The sequence below is a fragment of the Formica exsecta genome, unplaced genomic scaffold, assembly GCF_003651465.1.
Source record: "Formica exsecta isolate Colony F162 unplaced genomic scaffold, ASM365146v1 scaffold120, whole genome shotgun sequence".
Classification (NCBI taxonomy): domain Eukaryota; kingdom Metazoa; phylum Arthropoda; class Insecta; order Hymenoptera; family Formicidae; genus Formica; species Formica exsecta.
The window spans coordinates 4,493,387-4,507,353 of record NW_021848537.1 but is presented as its reverse complement, the minus strand read 5'-3'; the positions used below and the strand labels follow the sequence as shown (position 1 = coordinate 4,507,353).

The window sequence follows — 13,967 nt, the reverse complement described above, 5'->3', positions numbered from 1 at the left end:
ACACTTTGTACGTGTGTATATGTGCGTGTGCGCGCGCAGAAAAATCGAGTGACAGATAAGTAAGCGTTAAGGTATATACTTACCTACCTGCATTCTCACCTTACTCCACGGGGGTGTCCCTTGTACAACAGCTGTCCTGAACTCTGTCTCTCTTCCTTGCATTGTCCTCCCCGTCGATCGCTCCATCTCGCTTCCTTCCCTCTCTTTTCCTTGGAGGGCAGCGCGCGACAGCTGAGGAAGACCCTCGTCGAGTCTCCCGCTGCATTCGTCGTCGCGTTGCGCTCGCCCTCGGTTGCGCGTCCCGCGCTATTAATACACACGGTACGTCTTACGACGCGCAGTTGTCGTCCGATTCGCGGGTGGACGGGGAGCATTTGGCCATGAACGGCAAGTAGTCTACTACGACTTGCCGATCGCAACCCGGAGGACAAGGAAGAGGAGGAGGAGGAGGAGGAGGAGGAGGAGCAGCGCGTTGTCGCTGATACACGCTGGACGACCATCGCCGTCGCCGTCACCAGCACCATCATCGCCATCGCCGCCGCCGACGACGATCAACGGGTCCGGATAATGGATCGTATACTCCCGTTGTTCACGCGCCGGGTCATGGAGTGTCGCGCGTGGAACGTAATCTCCCGGGTATATCGACGGGCGACGACGGGGCGCGACGTCGACGACAATGTCGGACCGCCGGAGCCGTCGGCGTCCCCGTCTACGTCGTCGTCCTCGTCCCGAGGAGAGGCCTTCTCGTCACCCGGGCGAGATCGTACGTGCAGCAGCGAGGCGTGCCGGTACTGCCGCGCCGTGGAGAAGACGTTGCTCTGGGAGGACTTTACCTTCTTCGTCAACGTCTACCTAATCATTGTACTCAGCGTGACGATCTGGTGAGACGGCAAACTGCACGCACGCACGCGCGCGCACGCGGAGCCTCTTCTCATTGTCTCTCGTCTTCTCTTCATTGTGTCTTTCAGTTTCTTTCTCTGCGACTCCCCGCACATTTTACGGAATTTCCCACGTTTTCCATCTTCGGGCTGAGATTAGATAAATAGATACCTAAAAGAAAAAAGATAAACGACCTATTAATCGAGATTGTTGTTCGTAAGATCGAGAGATCGAATTTATCTGCGCAAAAAACAAAAGGAAAAAAAAAGATCACGCACCTTTCGAAGGACTCTCTTGTCTCTCTCTCTTAAACTTTGTCGATTGCGTCATAAGCGACCGCCTTTGTTCTGAGCGTTTTAAGGGATCCCTTCGCCCTCTCCCTCTAACGCGCTTCGCATTTCTTCGATCGCGATATCATCTCCCGTTAAGCGTGTCCTTATCGCGAATGCGATTCGGTTATTACGCCACGCTTTGCTGCTGCGTCTTTATGTTTTCACGCGAGCGTTTTGCTCGACGCGACGCGACGCGCCTCCCGGCCGTCTATTCGTGACGTCATATCGCTGCTACAGCTGTTTTACGTTTTGCTTGCACGAAGAGTAACTTCGCCTTCTAGGTCAAGGCACCGGAACGGGATGCGCTCATGGGAATTACATCGTCGAGGCGACGTGCATGCATACATATGCATGCAGTATATATAGATAATATATGTATTTGGTCTCTCTCGAGCGCGCTGTCTTATAACGCGTGTCGCTTTATCTCGACTTCTCCGCCGATGAAAAATCTCGCTGATAAGATCCTTGTGTGTTTGCTTTGATAATTCGCTCGCGTTCGTGATTCACTTCCGGTACGCATCGCACGTTGTCCGAACGAGAGATCCGCGCGCGCACGTGTTTCTTATTTCGACGAAAGTGTCCTTGTACTAGATCGGTGTCGATCTGGCGATTTTTAGCTCGCCGAGATTTTATTTAAGATATACAATCGAAAAATTTATCATTGAATTTTAATTTTAAGTTTATTACTAGATTTATTTTGAATTACTTTGTCTCTGTGGTTTTACTTACTTTTTTAAATTTCTTTTTATATAAATTTTCGAGAGAGAATACTCTTAAAATAAGCTCTCTTATAGAAGAGATTGATATTTTTTTTCTTCAAAAATCTCGAAAACTTTCTCTGGAATTTCTCTACAAAGAAATTATTTCGAAATTTATGGTTGTTATTGTTTTTGTAGGACTTACGACACGCTTGTGCTTGTTGCAGGATTTACGGTGTGCTTGGAATATCGACATCGCGGATACCTTTCAGAATTCTCACCGTTTATCTTATTATACAGTTAATGGTCGCCTTCAAATTCATGGATACTCTGGCTCCATCGGAGTAAGTTGTCGAAACAAGCACTTTTACATGCAAATTAAAGAGGCACACGTATATTTCTTGCATTTTAAATAATTCGTATCGCGAATAAGTCGCTTTATCAATTATTTTATAATCAATATTATTATATATTGTAACAATTATATAGATAAAAATTATTGGCAAAAATTGTTGAAAAAATAATTCTGTTAATAAAAATAAAAATAACGATCTTAATTTTATATAAATGCGTTTCAGGGAACATCAAAGAGTATGCAGTAGACTTCACTGGCTGTGGAGAAGCCTGCGGCAGTTGAGAAGCGAGCAACCAGGATTGGTAAGAGTTGTCTTTTTTGGTATCGACTTTGTTCGATATCGTAAAATAAAGGTGGAAGAGGGAATTATACAAAGGAGGAGGAGGAGATTAAGAATCTTATTTACAATCGCGTATTTTAGCATTGCGTCATCCTTTGCCTTGTGGCGTTCGGCCTATGGCTTTTCGGTCGTATCAACCCATCAACCCACCATTCGATATATTGGGGGATTGTATTGGGCCCACTAATTATGCGGCTACCCTTGAAACTGTCCGACAAACTATCAGAATATTTTAAGTCGCACAGAGGTAAGCGTTTGGATTTTACTGGAAAATAATTTCTCTCAAATTTCTATACGAGATTTTTTTTTAATTAATTTACATAACAATTGGAAGTAATGAATTAAGAAACTGTTTAACTTAAGAAACTGGATTAATTTAATTTAAAAAATATAATTATTTCTTTTTTTATTATTTTGCTTGCTACGGGAGAATTTTGTTAAAGTTGTGATGAATCTTCATTATAATCGAGCTCTCTATCTCATATCATTTACTATAATGTTTAGAATGACGTTCATATATTATGTTTCCCCCTCCCCCAGAATGGGAATGCGACAGCGAGATCGGGGACGAGTTTCTACCGGTGGTGACAGAAGCGAATCTTCAGGTGCTAAATCGAGTGGGGGACACGGGTGATCATTCGCCGACACCGACAAGCGTATTGTCAGATACTCAAAACGGTAAACAGCGATAAACTCATTATTTATACAACTTCTGCATAAAATTTAATTCAACTCGCGTTTCGGATATTAAAAAGTGTACATGTATATATATATATAGTCCCTTCTAGACATAACTTGTAAAGATACAATCGATCCCGTGTTACTCGATACTTATCGCCTTATTTATCTCGTTCGCTATAATACAAAATAGAATTAATTAAAATTAAAATTAACAAATTGAATTAATTCGCGTCGACTGTTACATCTCGCCGTTACTTACAGATTCTTTTTACGATGAGGATTTCATAGAGGCTTTCCAAGAAAAGATGTTATCTCTGACCTACTACGGAGAGGGAAGTACCGATGGTGTAGAAATGTCGGAGTTAGAGCTCAGCGCTGGCGAAAATGACGCCGAGGGTGAAGAAGATATAAAGTTTCAGACCGGCCACTTTGAGAAGAGTTCGTCCTCGTCCTCCGAGGAGGAAGCCTTCGATGCGAACAAGATAGAAAAGATCGCGGTCAGCAGCGATGAGAGCAACAGTGACAGTGACTTTGAGATAATTGACAAGGAGGAAATAGTAAAGATGGAAATGTGATGAAGATCAATCCGTATAAGAAAATAAAATGCTATTTTCGTGTGCGATTAAATTAATATAAAAATAAAAAACCCTAAAAGAGAAAAACCAATCTTTCAATAATCGGCTGCAAACAGCCAATTAATTTATCAAACGACGATAAATAATAATAATTTTGCTTTTTTCGAATCGCGATTATCTCGATTAAGGATATGACAAATCAGATAAGTGATTTTAGTTTAAGTCACAATTGTCTCTCGATGTGAATTCGCGCGCGTAAAAAGTAACGATCGAAAGCGCGAGAATCGAGAGAAAAAGAGAAAACAGAATATTATTTATTTAAACAAATACAGTCGAGCCTTCTCATTCTATTTTACTTCTTTGTGACTTCTCTTGTTTCACTCTATTTCATATTGGTGACTATGCTTAGGGTGAGAAAGCAGTTGAAAACATCATATGTGCAATTAGAAAAGTGACAGACAGAATAAGAAGGATAGAATAAGAAGGCAGACAGTAAGAAACACGAGGACTTGACTGTAGATATGTATGTATATGATACTACAGTATCGTATTTAATATCTTGGACGGTAAAATAGGCATATGTACATTTGCAATGTAATAAATATGCACCTGTGTACAAACGTTTTAACCTGAAGAGTCACGAGTTAACGCTTTTTGACTTAATTGCGATAATTAAGTGATGACGACAATGCTGTGCGACAGTAAGGATACAAGAGATAAAATGATCGATAGAGGCTGCACTTCGAGTAGCGCGAACAAATATTTTAGACGTGTAAGGATGTATTATATTGTAACATGTTGTCTGCGAGATATGTAAAAAAAAAAAAAAAGAAAATAATGCGCAAGAAGATATTGACGAGACGTTTGTCGAGTCTCGGACATGTTTTTGTAGCCCGTTTATAGTTGGTATCTGTCGTCTTGTTCTTGTCTACGCATCGCTAACATTTGGAAATACACGATACTGAAAGTATATTGTCGTCATCATGTGTGTATTGAGCTTCTCCCTCATGTGCAGTCAACTATAAATCTTGGTAGTCTTAAAAGCAGAATGGCAGAAGACATTCTCTATATCTCCATATATTTGCGAAACAACGAAAAGAATTAGCGCATTAAAATAGACATTTTAATTTACAAAAATATATTTGATAAAAAAATATACTTTAAACATCTATAATTTAATTTTTCTAATTTTGTAGAAACTTGTTATAATCAAGAATATTTCAAGAATGTCATCGCACTTCTAACTTTGCAAGCGACGTTTGACATTAATTATGCTATTATTCGCGCATTTACGTTGCACATGGTTGTTCTTCTAAGAGTTTTTTCGATTCTATGTTACTTACCAATATATTAGCACTCTCTTGATGGCAAACGTCCTTTATATCGACTGGCATTGTAGTATTTACATTATTTACATCAATTTGCATTGTACTATTTACATTGACTAACATTGCACTATTTACATCGACAGGCATTGGATCTCGCGATTCCTCTATTTTGAATTGCACAGGAACAATCGGTTGAGCATTTTTCCTCTCTGGTAACACCTTCAGGAATGCCTCTTGCCAAGAATTGCCCTCCGTTATTTTCAATAGTATCTCAAAAACTGGACAAATTCAATCATTGACAATATAAATCTCAAGATATAACTCGCATTGCATGAATCTGATTATAAACAATATATCTCTTCACGGGATAAATTTAATTCTATTCAAAATTTATTTTTTACAAAAGTAATCAGAGAAAAATTAGACGCTCATAAAATTATATAAACAATATTACAGTCGATCTAAAAAAAATTAAATGTCTCAACACTTACCATGATCAATGGTCAAAACCTTTCTCGCCTTCATCCGCAGAAATTTATCCAATGGCAATCGCCCATGCCTGACGCCCGCGTCTCTCGCTAGCTTGTGGCATATACCCTACGTTTCAAATATTTGTTAGAGATTCGCCAAGAGAGACAACGAACCAAATAAGCTCACCTTATGTGCATTATGATCGACGAGACCGCCTATGATATATACCCATTCGTGATCGAGATGATCTATCACATTTTCCGACTCGCTCGTAAGATATACGATTTTGTCCTTGGGGTAAACGTTCATGTATGACTCAGTGTGAAAGTTCACCTGCGAACCATCGCAACAAATTTAAACATCTGTTAAATCGCTTTCAATCGTAGATGAAAAAAGTATGCGCGATCTATGCGCTCAATGCGTGAAACGGAACGCAGCCAAAGTATGCCGTTGGGGTTGGATTGCGCTGGCGCGGCGGCCAAACGCGCAAGCGCAACGGGAGTCGAGTACGACCGAACAGTGCCGAAGATGACCGACGCGACGTTTTACGCATTTGCCATTCGCCATTTGCCATTCGCCATTCGCCGTTCGCCGCTGACACTGATTTCAAAAATTACATCTTTAACGCTATATATATAAAGGTAAATGTTTGATTATGGCTGCGGTCGGGGAGACGCTAGAAATGCTTCGAAGCGTTTGATTGACCAATCAGAACAAAAAGAGTAAAGACTTCTTTATTCTGATTGGTTAATGCAACACTTCGAAGCATCTCTAGCGTCTTCTCGATCGCAGCCCAAGTCACAAAGGCTGCGTTCCGTTTCACGCATTGAGCGCATAGATCGCATGAAAATCTATAGTTCACGTAACATATATTATAGATTTCCAGGCGATCTATGCGCTCAATGCGTGAAACGGAACGCAGCCAAAGTATGCCGTTGGGGTTGGATTGCGCTGGCGCGGCGGCCAAACGCGCAAGCGCAACGGGAGTCGAGTACGACCGAACAGCGCCGAAGATGACCGACGCGACGTTTTACGCATTCGCCATTCGCCATTCGCCGTTCGCCGCTGACACTGATTTCAAAAATTACATCTTTAACGCTTAATAACTCTTTTTACACTATCGAACGATGATATTTACCCTTCAAACTTTTGTTTTTATGCAAAAAGGCATCGATTAAATGTTCGCATGATTTGTAACTTGTAAACGAGCGGTCCTAAAAGAAAAAAATATATAGAAACATTGGCCGCGTTCAGCAGAGAAAACCGCTCAGTAGCAATCGAACGTGATTGGCTCTTACTTTTAGAACCAACAAATCAACGTCGAGTGTTGACAAGACGATAACTGAACGCTCGCGAAACCTTTTCAGTCAAGCGGATATTTCTACTCACAACGAATCTATTCTTTCTATATTTATGGCGCAAGCAGCTCCACCATAACATAACCTCTAATCTTCAAATTGAACGGGTACCGCCATGATACACCGACCTACCGATCGGTACCGAAAAGTGTAAAGCGATAAATTGAAAGATATCAATAATCAGGAATTACCCAGTACAAGAGTCTCATGTGCCCGATTATTGATATCGTTCGTTATGGAATGGAATAATAAATCGTTCCGCGGAAGATATATGGTTATCGCGTCTCCCGATCGCTCGGTTAGAATAGTTCGATGTAACCGTTGAGAAGGGAGCAAAGAGGAGTGGAAAGTGGAAACATTCGCGGACTTCGCGAATCGCCTGTTTTTCTCTTCGAACATGTGAGCCTTCCTCGAGATTCGCATCACTTTACAACGGCTTATATATATAGATTGCATATATATAAATAAATAAACATACGTGTATATATGTATGTATATATAGATGAATGTAAATAATGGTGTTTCGGACCGTCATTTATTCGCTAGCGATATTTCTGCGCTTCAGTGCCATACAAGCAAGTAGGTATCTCCGGATTGTTGCATAATTATTGTATAAATATGAAAATATAAACTCTGTTTCCACCAGAGCCAGAGTCGCAGGGTTACTGCGCACCTTATAGTGGCAAGATCTGCAAGAAATATCTTACTGGTATTGGGAAGGTCTGGTTTAACGATTCCAATGACAATCCCGGTGGATGGCTGAACGAGAAGATCACAACGAATCTCTGGGAGGAACTGATAGAGACGCTTTTGGAACCATGTCGTTCGGCAGCAGAAGTGCGATGTTTTAAAATTATAAGCTTCAAGAGACGAAGAATCGATGAGAGAATATTTATTATTTCTATTTCGTTGCAGAAGATGCTCTGCATGTACGCGTTTCCGCTGTGCCACGAATCGGTAGGCCTACCCTTATGCTACGAGGATTGCATGGCTGTACGCCAGCAATTCTGCTTCAACGACTGGGCGATCATCGAGGACAACAAGCAAAGAGACATTTACATTCGTTCGCGTGGACACTTTGTGCTACCGGAATGCGAAAGCCTGCCCAAAGTGAACAAGGAAGTTCCTACCTGTTCACACGTACACCTCATCGACATGGATGAGGAGGTTGTCACCTGTAAGTTGTTGCGTGCCTTTTTGAATAATATCACATAGTATAAAGGCAAGTTATAGAAAACGTAAATTATAATGTATTGACTTTCATAGATGATTGTATCAGAGGCAATGGTAGATTCTACATGGGAAAAGTCAACAAGACAAAATACGGATTAGACTGCCAATCATGGAGCGCGCAAGTGCCGCACAATCATGATAAACCGCCTGATGTCTTCCCACAGATTCGATACGGCGAAAATTATTGTAGAAACGCGGGCGGCGACGAGCCAGTACCGTGGTGTTTCACGACCGATCCTCTAATACGTTGGGAGCATTGCGATATTCCTGTATGTGGTGGGTATAACCGAAATGGTAAAAATTTTTTATCGATAAAATTTTATATCAAAACATTCGGAGAGAGAGTAATAAAATTCGAAAATATATTTTTTATAAAGTAATTTAAGTTATTATATCAAAAAAGAATGTTTCTCTTCATTTATTTATAAAAAAATATTTTCTAAAAATATCTTAATGTAAATTAATATCTCTCTGATTGCTTTTTTTATAATATAATAAGTAGCATTTAAAATAATAATTCAATGTCTTTGCTCAGATAATATGACAACTAAAGTGGAGATTGAACCAAAAGACATAACAATGGACACTCTATTTAATAACACACTGGTGCTCATACTATCAGCATTAGGCTTTGTAATCATAGCCAGTGCGTTACTGTCTATTCTCCTGAGCCAAAGACTGCATAAGCGTCATCGAGGCTATAATCCGACCGATAATCAGGTGCATTTACTTAAAAATAATTTTGATAATTGTGCGTGCGTGTATGTATACACACATTAAAGAAACAAAATTAAATACAATTAAAAAAATGCTTTATATAATTAATATATAATATTATTATATATATTTTTTTTTTATTCATATTTATGCGATTTTTGCATCGATTATATAATAATACAGCATTCTAAAAATCTTTCCTCCTCGCAGGACGTGAACATTGATTTGGATAAACTACCCAACAACGAAGCGTATCACAAGACGAGCGCACAGCTGAATCCTAAGTTAGAAAAACTGGAGTTTCCACGAAACAACATCATCTACGTGCGAGACTTAGGCCAAGGCGCGTTTGGTCGCGTGTTCCAGGCGAAAGCGCCAGGGCTGATCGCGGGCGAGGAGTTCACGAACGTCGCCGTGAAGATGCTGAAGGAGGAGGCATCAGACGATTTGCTACGGGACTTTGAACGGGAGGCATGTCTCCTCGCCGAGTTTGATCATCCCAACATCGTGAAGCTGTTGGGTGTGTGCGCGCTCGGTCGGCCGATGTGCCTGCTATTCGAGTATATGGGCCGCGGCGATCTCAACGAGTTCCTGCGCTCGTGCTCGCCCAGCAACTATATCATCCGCGTGACCAGCACGGCGGACGATAACGGCTCGATGGCGGGCGAGCCCTCGCGACTCTCGCACATGGATCTCATCAACATCGCTCTGCAAGTGGCGTCCGGTATGGTATATTTATCCGATCGGAAATTCGTCCATCGCGACCTGGCGACACGCAACTGCCTGATCAATGATCAAATGATCGTTAAGATCGCCGACTTTGGCCTATCACAGAAGATATATCTGCAGGATTATTATAAAGGTTGTCTCTCACTCTTATTATTAATACTATTTAGAGATGCTTCAAAGATTATTCGAGAATCTCCTTTGACTTTTAAGTAGCGTTTTCACAACTATCTTTCTTATATTCAGATACATAATTATTTTTAATTATGTAATTGCTACTTTGTAATAATATTCTCGTAACAATGTAGGAGACGAACAAGATGCCATCCCTGTCAGATGGATGCCGCTCGAGAGTATACTTTACAACAAGTATACTGTCGAATCGGACGTGTGGGCGTTTGCTGTGTGTCTATGGGAAATCTTCAGCTTCGCGCTGCAGCCATATTACGGGATGACGCACGAGGAGGTGGTCAAGTACATCAAAGAAGGCGACGTGCTGCGATATCCGGACAATACACCGCAATCGATTTACGATCTGATGAAGCTCTGTTGGAACAGGCGACCGTCTGACCGGCCTACATTTCGCACAATCTACCAGACCCTTGACGGCATCCGGCAGGAATTGGAGGCCGAGTGCAAGTCAGACAGCGTTCCGCTACGCATTCGGGTGTGAATGTAATAATGACGGTAATAATCAATCTGTTTCTTTTTCTTTTCACAATCGCGCACACAGTGTCAATAATTTACGGGAAGACAAAGATCTCTCTCTCTAAGATTCTATATCAGTATATATAAAAATATTCTCTTAACATTTTTCACCTATTTCGAGACACACTATCTTATTTCAATAAATTGATCTAAAATTCAGATCAGTGTTTTGACAAAATATACTTATATTTACATAAAATATTTTGAAAACAAAAATTCAAAACAAGCTATTTATTTTAGATAACAAAGTTGAACAGTAATTCAAAAGTTACTTATAATTATAAAAGATTCATAATTTACACTAATTTTGCTTAGATATAGAAATGCTGCCTCCGATTAGTAATTTGTTTTGCAAAATTAACATTCCCAAATGTGTTCACAGAAAATAAGATTGCGATCATCTGCGCACTTTAAGTTTGATAAAAAAGACCAATACAAAAAATAATAAATAAGGAAATTTCACTTTTTATATAAACCAAGTAAAATATAGGATTTGCGTGTAATATATTATTTGGGATCATTCGAATTTCACGTTGTGTGACAGATTAATTAAAATTAAGGGAATATCACATTATATGCATCTCTACTATTTATTTCGATTATATTTTCAGGTAATTAAGTCTGTGTTGTGTACCATGCGTATGATGTGAAATGCCTGCCTGCCTTTTTAGTTGGATTCACCTCGATATTGGATCAGTTATCAGTCGCGAGAAGTCGGAAAAGGACCAATGTATAAAATGAAAGCGCAATACTGTACTGTTGCGTTAACTTCTCTTCGTCTTCTAAAATGTGGATGTTCGTCCCTATCGGAAGACATAGTATTGCTCTTTTACACTTTCCTGAAAAACTCTTTTTTCGGATATTAACTCGAGAAAATTGACGTTCGTTTCTATTTACTGTTCAATTAGCTTCCGATTATCCAATTAGAGCTGCCATTTTTCTGATTCTCGGAATCGGAAATTCCAGAGATTTAGATTTTCTTATCTCCGGCTCATAATAAATGTAAATATATATATGAATTTGTGTGTGTGAGTGTGTGTATATGTCATTTTAATTTGAAAATAATTTTTACGAATGACAATTTTATAATTTAATATTTATTTTTCTATTTATTACTTTTTAATTAAAAATGTTCCAAGTATTATTTATACAAAAATTTAGAAAGAGATCTTCATATTCTCTTTTTTTTCTCTTTATATAATTCATTAAAAAATATAGTATGTTATTTTTATATATGTCTCTTGAATGAGTTTTATGTTTCGTAATTAGTTAAATTTGTCATATTACATTACATTATTCTTATTTTTCTCGGTAATATAAAATAAAATTTATTATTATTTAAGTTATTAAAATTTATTAATTTATATTATTTATTTATAAAATCTTACATAATGTTTTTAAAAACATTTGCGAATTGTTGCACATTTTCATTATTAGATATATTTAAGATTCGTTTTATGTGCACTTTACATAAGAAATTGACGAGTTTTAATCATGTTTTTCGCGTTTATAATCATCATATACATACATATTTATTTCACTCTCAGGCCTATAGCCTTCAGATAGTGAAATGTCAAGGTGGCAGCTCTAATTTCGGATTCAAGTAACGCTTTTACAAACAAAGCATAACTCGAATCTGTACAAATAATGAAATAAAAGCGGTGTGGTTATAAAAGCGCATTTAGCGATGTTATATCTAGAGGCTCCTTGATTGTTAGACATGTGTTAGGTTGTTAGATAATTTGCTGTACTAAAGAAAAAAAAGACATAAATGAAACCTACATTAAGTGTGTCGAAAAATTAAAAAAATTATGATGAAAAGATGTTAAACGAATCATTAAGTGAGTGTTTACTAGAAGATTGTTGTAAATTAAGAAAAAATGCAAATCTACCGATAGAAACCGGCGTTTCGTCATAATTTTCTCTTGTGTGTATAATAATTTTAAATTATCTCTCTTTTCAACGATTGCATATATTTCTTTTAATTACGTTTAGATTGCTAATTATGATTAATGCGTGATGCATAAAAAAAATTCGGAGTAGGATTTTACTGTATACGATATAAGGTATACCGGAAAATACCTTATGGAAAAGGCTAATTGCGTCATTTGTTTGTCCTTTATTTATAGTTCGCGACCTTCGACTCGCTAACTGCCTTGTTAGGAAGATAGTTCGCTGTTTCGTTCGACTTGTAATTTTAACGAAACGTACCGAGACTGAAATGATTGAATCGACACTAGCCATTTCATCACTGCCGCAATTACATTCCAGTAAATGTGTTATTGTTGCGCCATATGGGGGTATCGTATCCACATACGCTATAGGTGTTGCGTGTATAAGGATCTCTTTTTTTCTTCTTCTTTTCCTTCTATTCAGCGTGTAAGAGTATGCATAAATTACATGTAACAGTACTTCTTCGATCTTATCGATTTATTTTTACTAGTAATGCGCGTGTATTCGATTGATCATTAAAAAGAGAAAGAAAGCATGGTACGTCTGTCAGAAGATATTTTCGTTATATCAGATGAAATATTACGCTGCGATATCGCGTATGTCGTCGCGCCGAGGACATAAAAACGGAATCGAAGAGGATTTATCTCCGAAAAAAAAAACGTCTCAAATCTACATCTTTTTGAAAAATAGAAATCACGCGTTACAAGAATCACCGTGAACTTTTCCTTGCTGTTTTTCAATGTAGATTTAAAAGGATTTCGGAAATAAATTTCTCCATCGATGTAAGTCCATCATTCTGCGAAATACAGTGACAACAACTCGACGACATAACGTGTAAAGACTTGCGAATTCTTCCAGCGAACAATCAGTGTAGTGTGATCTTTGTAAATAATCGATAAATCGTGTTTCACGAATCTGTACCGTTGACAATATCGTTTATACTATTTCTATACAGTATATATAGTACTGATTGTACCGTTCTCGATCGCTCTTTCCGTTGTAGATTTCAATTGTATCACGCTGAAAATACCCAATAATCGATCGATATAATTGTATCACGAACACCTTGAAGGAGAAAGTACGAAACTCTACCGATGTACAACTTTAACAGAAGGAATAAACAACCAATTTCATAGTACTTTACATGATTTTCTCCCCTGTTACGCACACAGATATCTAGAATAGATGGACTGACACGAAATTTTTCTGTGTTTTTCTTGTGTGTATATTATATTAAATATCTAAAGCACTGATATGTGTAGACCAATCAGAAAACTGTATTATTGTACATAACTACGTTTTTACATTGCATCGTAGATATATTTTTTGCAGCCACATATTTTTTTATCTATATATATATATATCTATATGAGACTAGTTTAAAATAATTCACCGGTTTTATAAAAAGCATACTCGGTTTACATCTTATTTATATTAATATAAGATATATATTACATGTATTTTATATATGTTGCAGACTCTTTGTAAATTTAGCATTCTGTTTACATAAAAGGCTTGGGCTTTTTATGAAACGCCAAAAAGATTCGACGCTCTATAAAGAGGCTAAACCTTTTTGTAGAAAAAATTCTGATTTTATAAAAAGCCTATAAAAT

General features: G+C 38.3%; 3 protein-coding genes across 5 annotated transcripts; 2 read left to right on the top strand and 1 right to left on the bottom strand.

Annotated features, from left to right (window-relative positions):
- Positions 1–73: 73 nt before the first annotated feature.
- Positions 74–4,690, top strand: LOC115243903. Its single transcript, XM_029821205.1, has 6 exons — positions 74–881; positions 2,137–2,253; positions 2,488–2,566; positions 2,686–2,851; positions 3,145–3,282; positions 3,547–4,690. The coding sequence occupies exons 1-6, from the start codon at positions 568–570 to the stop codon at positions 3,858–3,860; spliced, it is 1,128 nt and encodes a 375-aa protein (XP_029677065.1). The 5' UTR covers positions 74–567; the 3' UTR covers positions 3,861–4,690.
- LOC115243909 (tRNA methyltransferase 10 homolog A-like) lies at positions 2,229–6,002 on the bottom strand. Of its 2 annotated transcripts, none has more exons than XM_029821216.1 (4): positions 5,846–6,002; positions 5,680–5,785; positions 5,204–5,466; positions 2,229–2,273 (listed from the first exon to the last, which is right to left on the bottom strand). In XM_029821216.1, the coding sequence occupies exons 1-4, from the start codon at positions 5,966–5,968 to the stop codon at positions 2,229–2,231; spliced, it is 537 nt and encodes a 178-aa protein (XP_029677076.1). In that variant the 5' UTR covers positions 5,969–6,002. The 2 variants fall into 2 exon arrangements, with proteins under 2 accessions (XP_029677076.1, XP_029677082.1); XM_029821222.1 differs by lacking the exon at positions 2,229–2,273 and adding an exon at positions 4,677–4,821.
- Positions 6,003–7,090: 1,088 nt separating this feature from the next.
- On the top strand, positions 7,091–11,494 carry LOC115241728 (tyrosine-protein kinase transmembrane receptor Ror2). Of its 2 annotated transcripts, none has more exons than XM_029817654.1 (8): positions 7,091–7,596; positions 7,664–7,854; positions 7,933–8,194; positions 8,284–8,544; positions 8,786–8,970; positions 9,178–9,829; positions 10,002–10,380; positions 11,013–11,494. In XM_029817654.1, exons 1-7 carry the CDS (start codon positions 7,533–7,535, stop codon positions 10,364–10,366), a joined length of 1,980 nt encoding a protein of 659 aa, XP_029673514.1. In that variant the 5' UTR covers positions 7,091–7,532; the 3' UTR covers positions 10,367–10,380; positions 11,013–11,494. The 2 variants fall into 2 exon arrangements, with proteins under 2 accessions (XP_029673514.1, XP_029673522.1); XM_029817662.1 differs by having other exon boundaries at positions 7,092–7,596; positions 8,284–8,526; positions 11,013–11,491.
- The last annotated feature ends 2,473 nt before the right edge of the window (positions 11,495–13,967 follow it).

What these genes read in the sequence shown, in the direction of transcription:
- LOC115243909 (XM_029821216.1), bottom strand. Translation starts at nt 5,968, where the DNA reads ATGAACGTTTACCCCAAGGACAAAATCGTATATCTTACGAGCGAGTCG. An exon ending in GGTTTTGACCATTGATCATG is followed by an intron (nt 5,467 to 5,679) that starts GTAAGTGTTGAG and finishes GAATTTGTCCAG; the next exon opens with TTTTTGAGATACTATTGAAA. An exon ending in AAGAGAGTGCTAATATATTG is followed by an intron (nt 2,274 to 5,203) that starts GTAAGTAACATA and finishes TGCATGTAAAAG; the next exon opens with TGCTTGTTTCGACAACTTAC.
- LOC115243903 (XM_029821205.1), top strand. Translation starts at nt 568, where the DNA reads ATGGATCGTATACTCCCGTTGTTCACGCGCCGGGTCATGGAGTGTCGC. An exon ending in GATACTCTGGCTCCATCGGA is followed by an intron (nt 2,254 to 2,487) that starts GTAAGTTGTCGA and finishes AATGCGTTTCAG; the next exon opens with GGAACATCAAAGAGTATGCA. An exon ending in GAAGCGAGCAACCAGGATTG is followed by an intron (nt 2,567 to 2,685) that starts GTAAGAGTTGTC and finishes CGCGTATTTTAG; the next exon opens with CATTGCGTCATCCTTTGCCT.
- LOC115241728 (XM_029817654.1), top strand. Translation starts at nt 7,533, where the DNA reads ATGGTGTTTCGGACCGTCATTTATTCGCTAGCGATATTTCTGCGCTTC. An exon ending in TGGTGGGTATAACCGAAATG is followed by an intron (nt 8,545 to 8,785) that starts GTAAAAATTTTT and finishes GTCTTTGCTCAG; the next exon opens with ATAATATGACAACTAAAGTG. An exon ending in ATAATCCGACCGATAATCAG is followed by an intron (nt 8,971 to 9,177) that starts GTGCATTTACTT and finishes TCCTCCTCGCAG; the next exon opens with GACGTGAACATTGATTTGGA.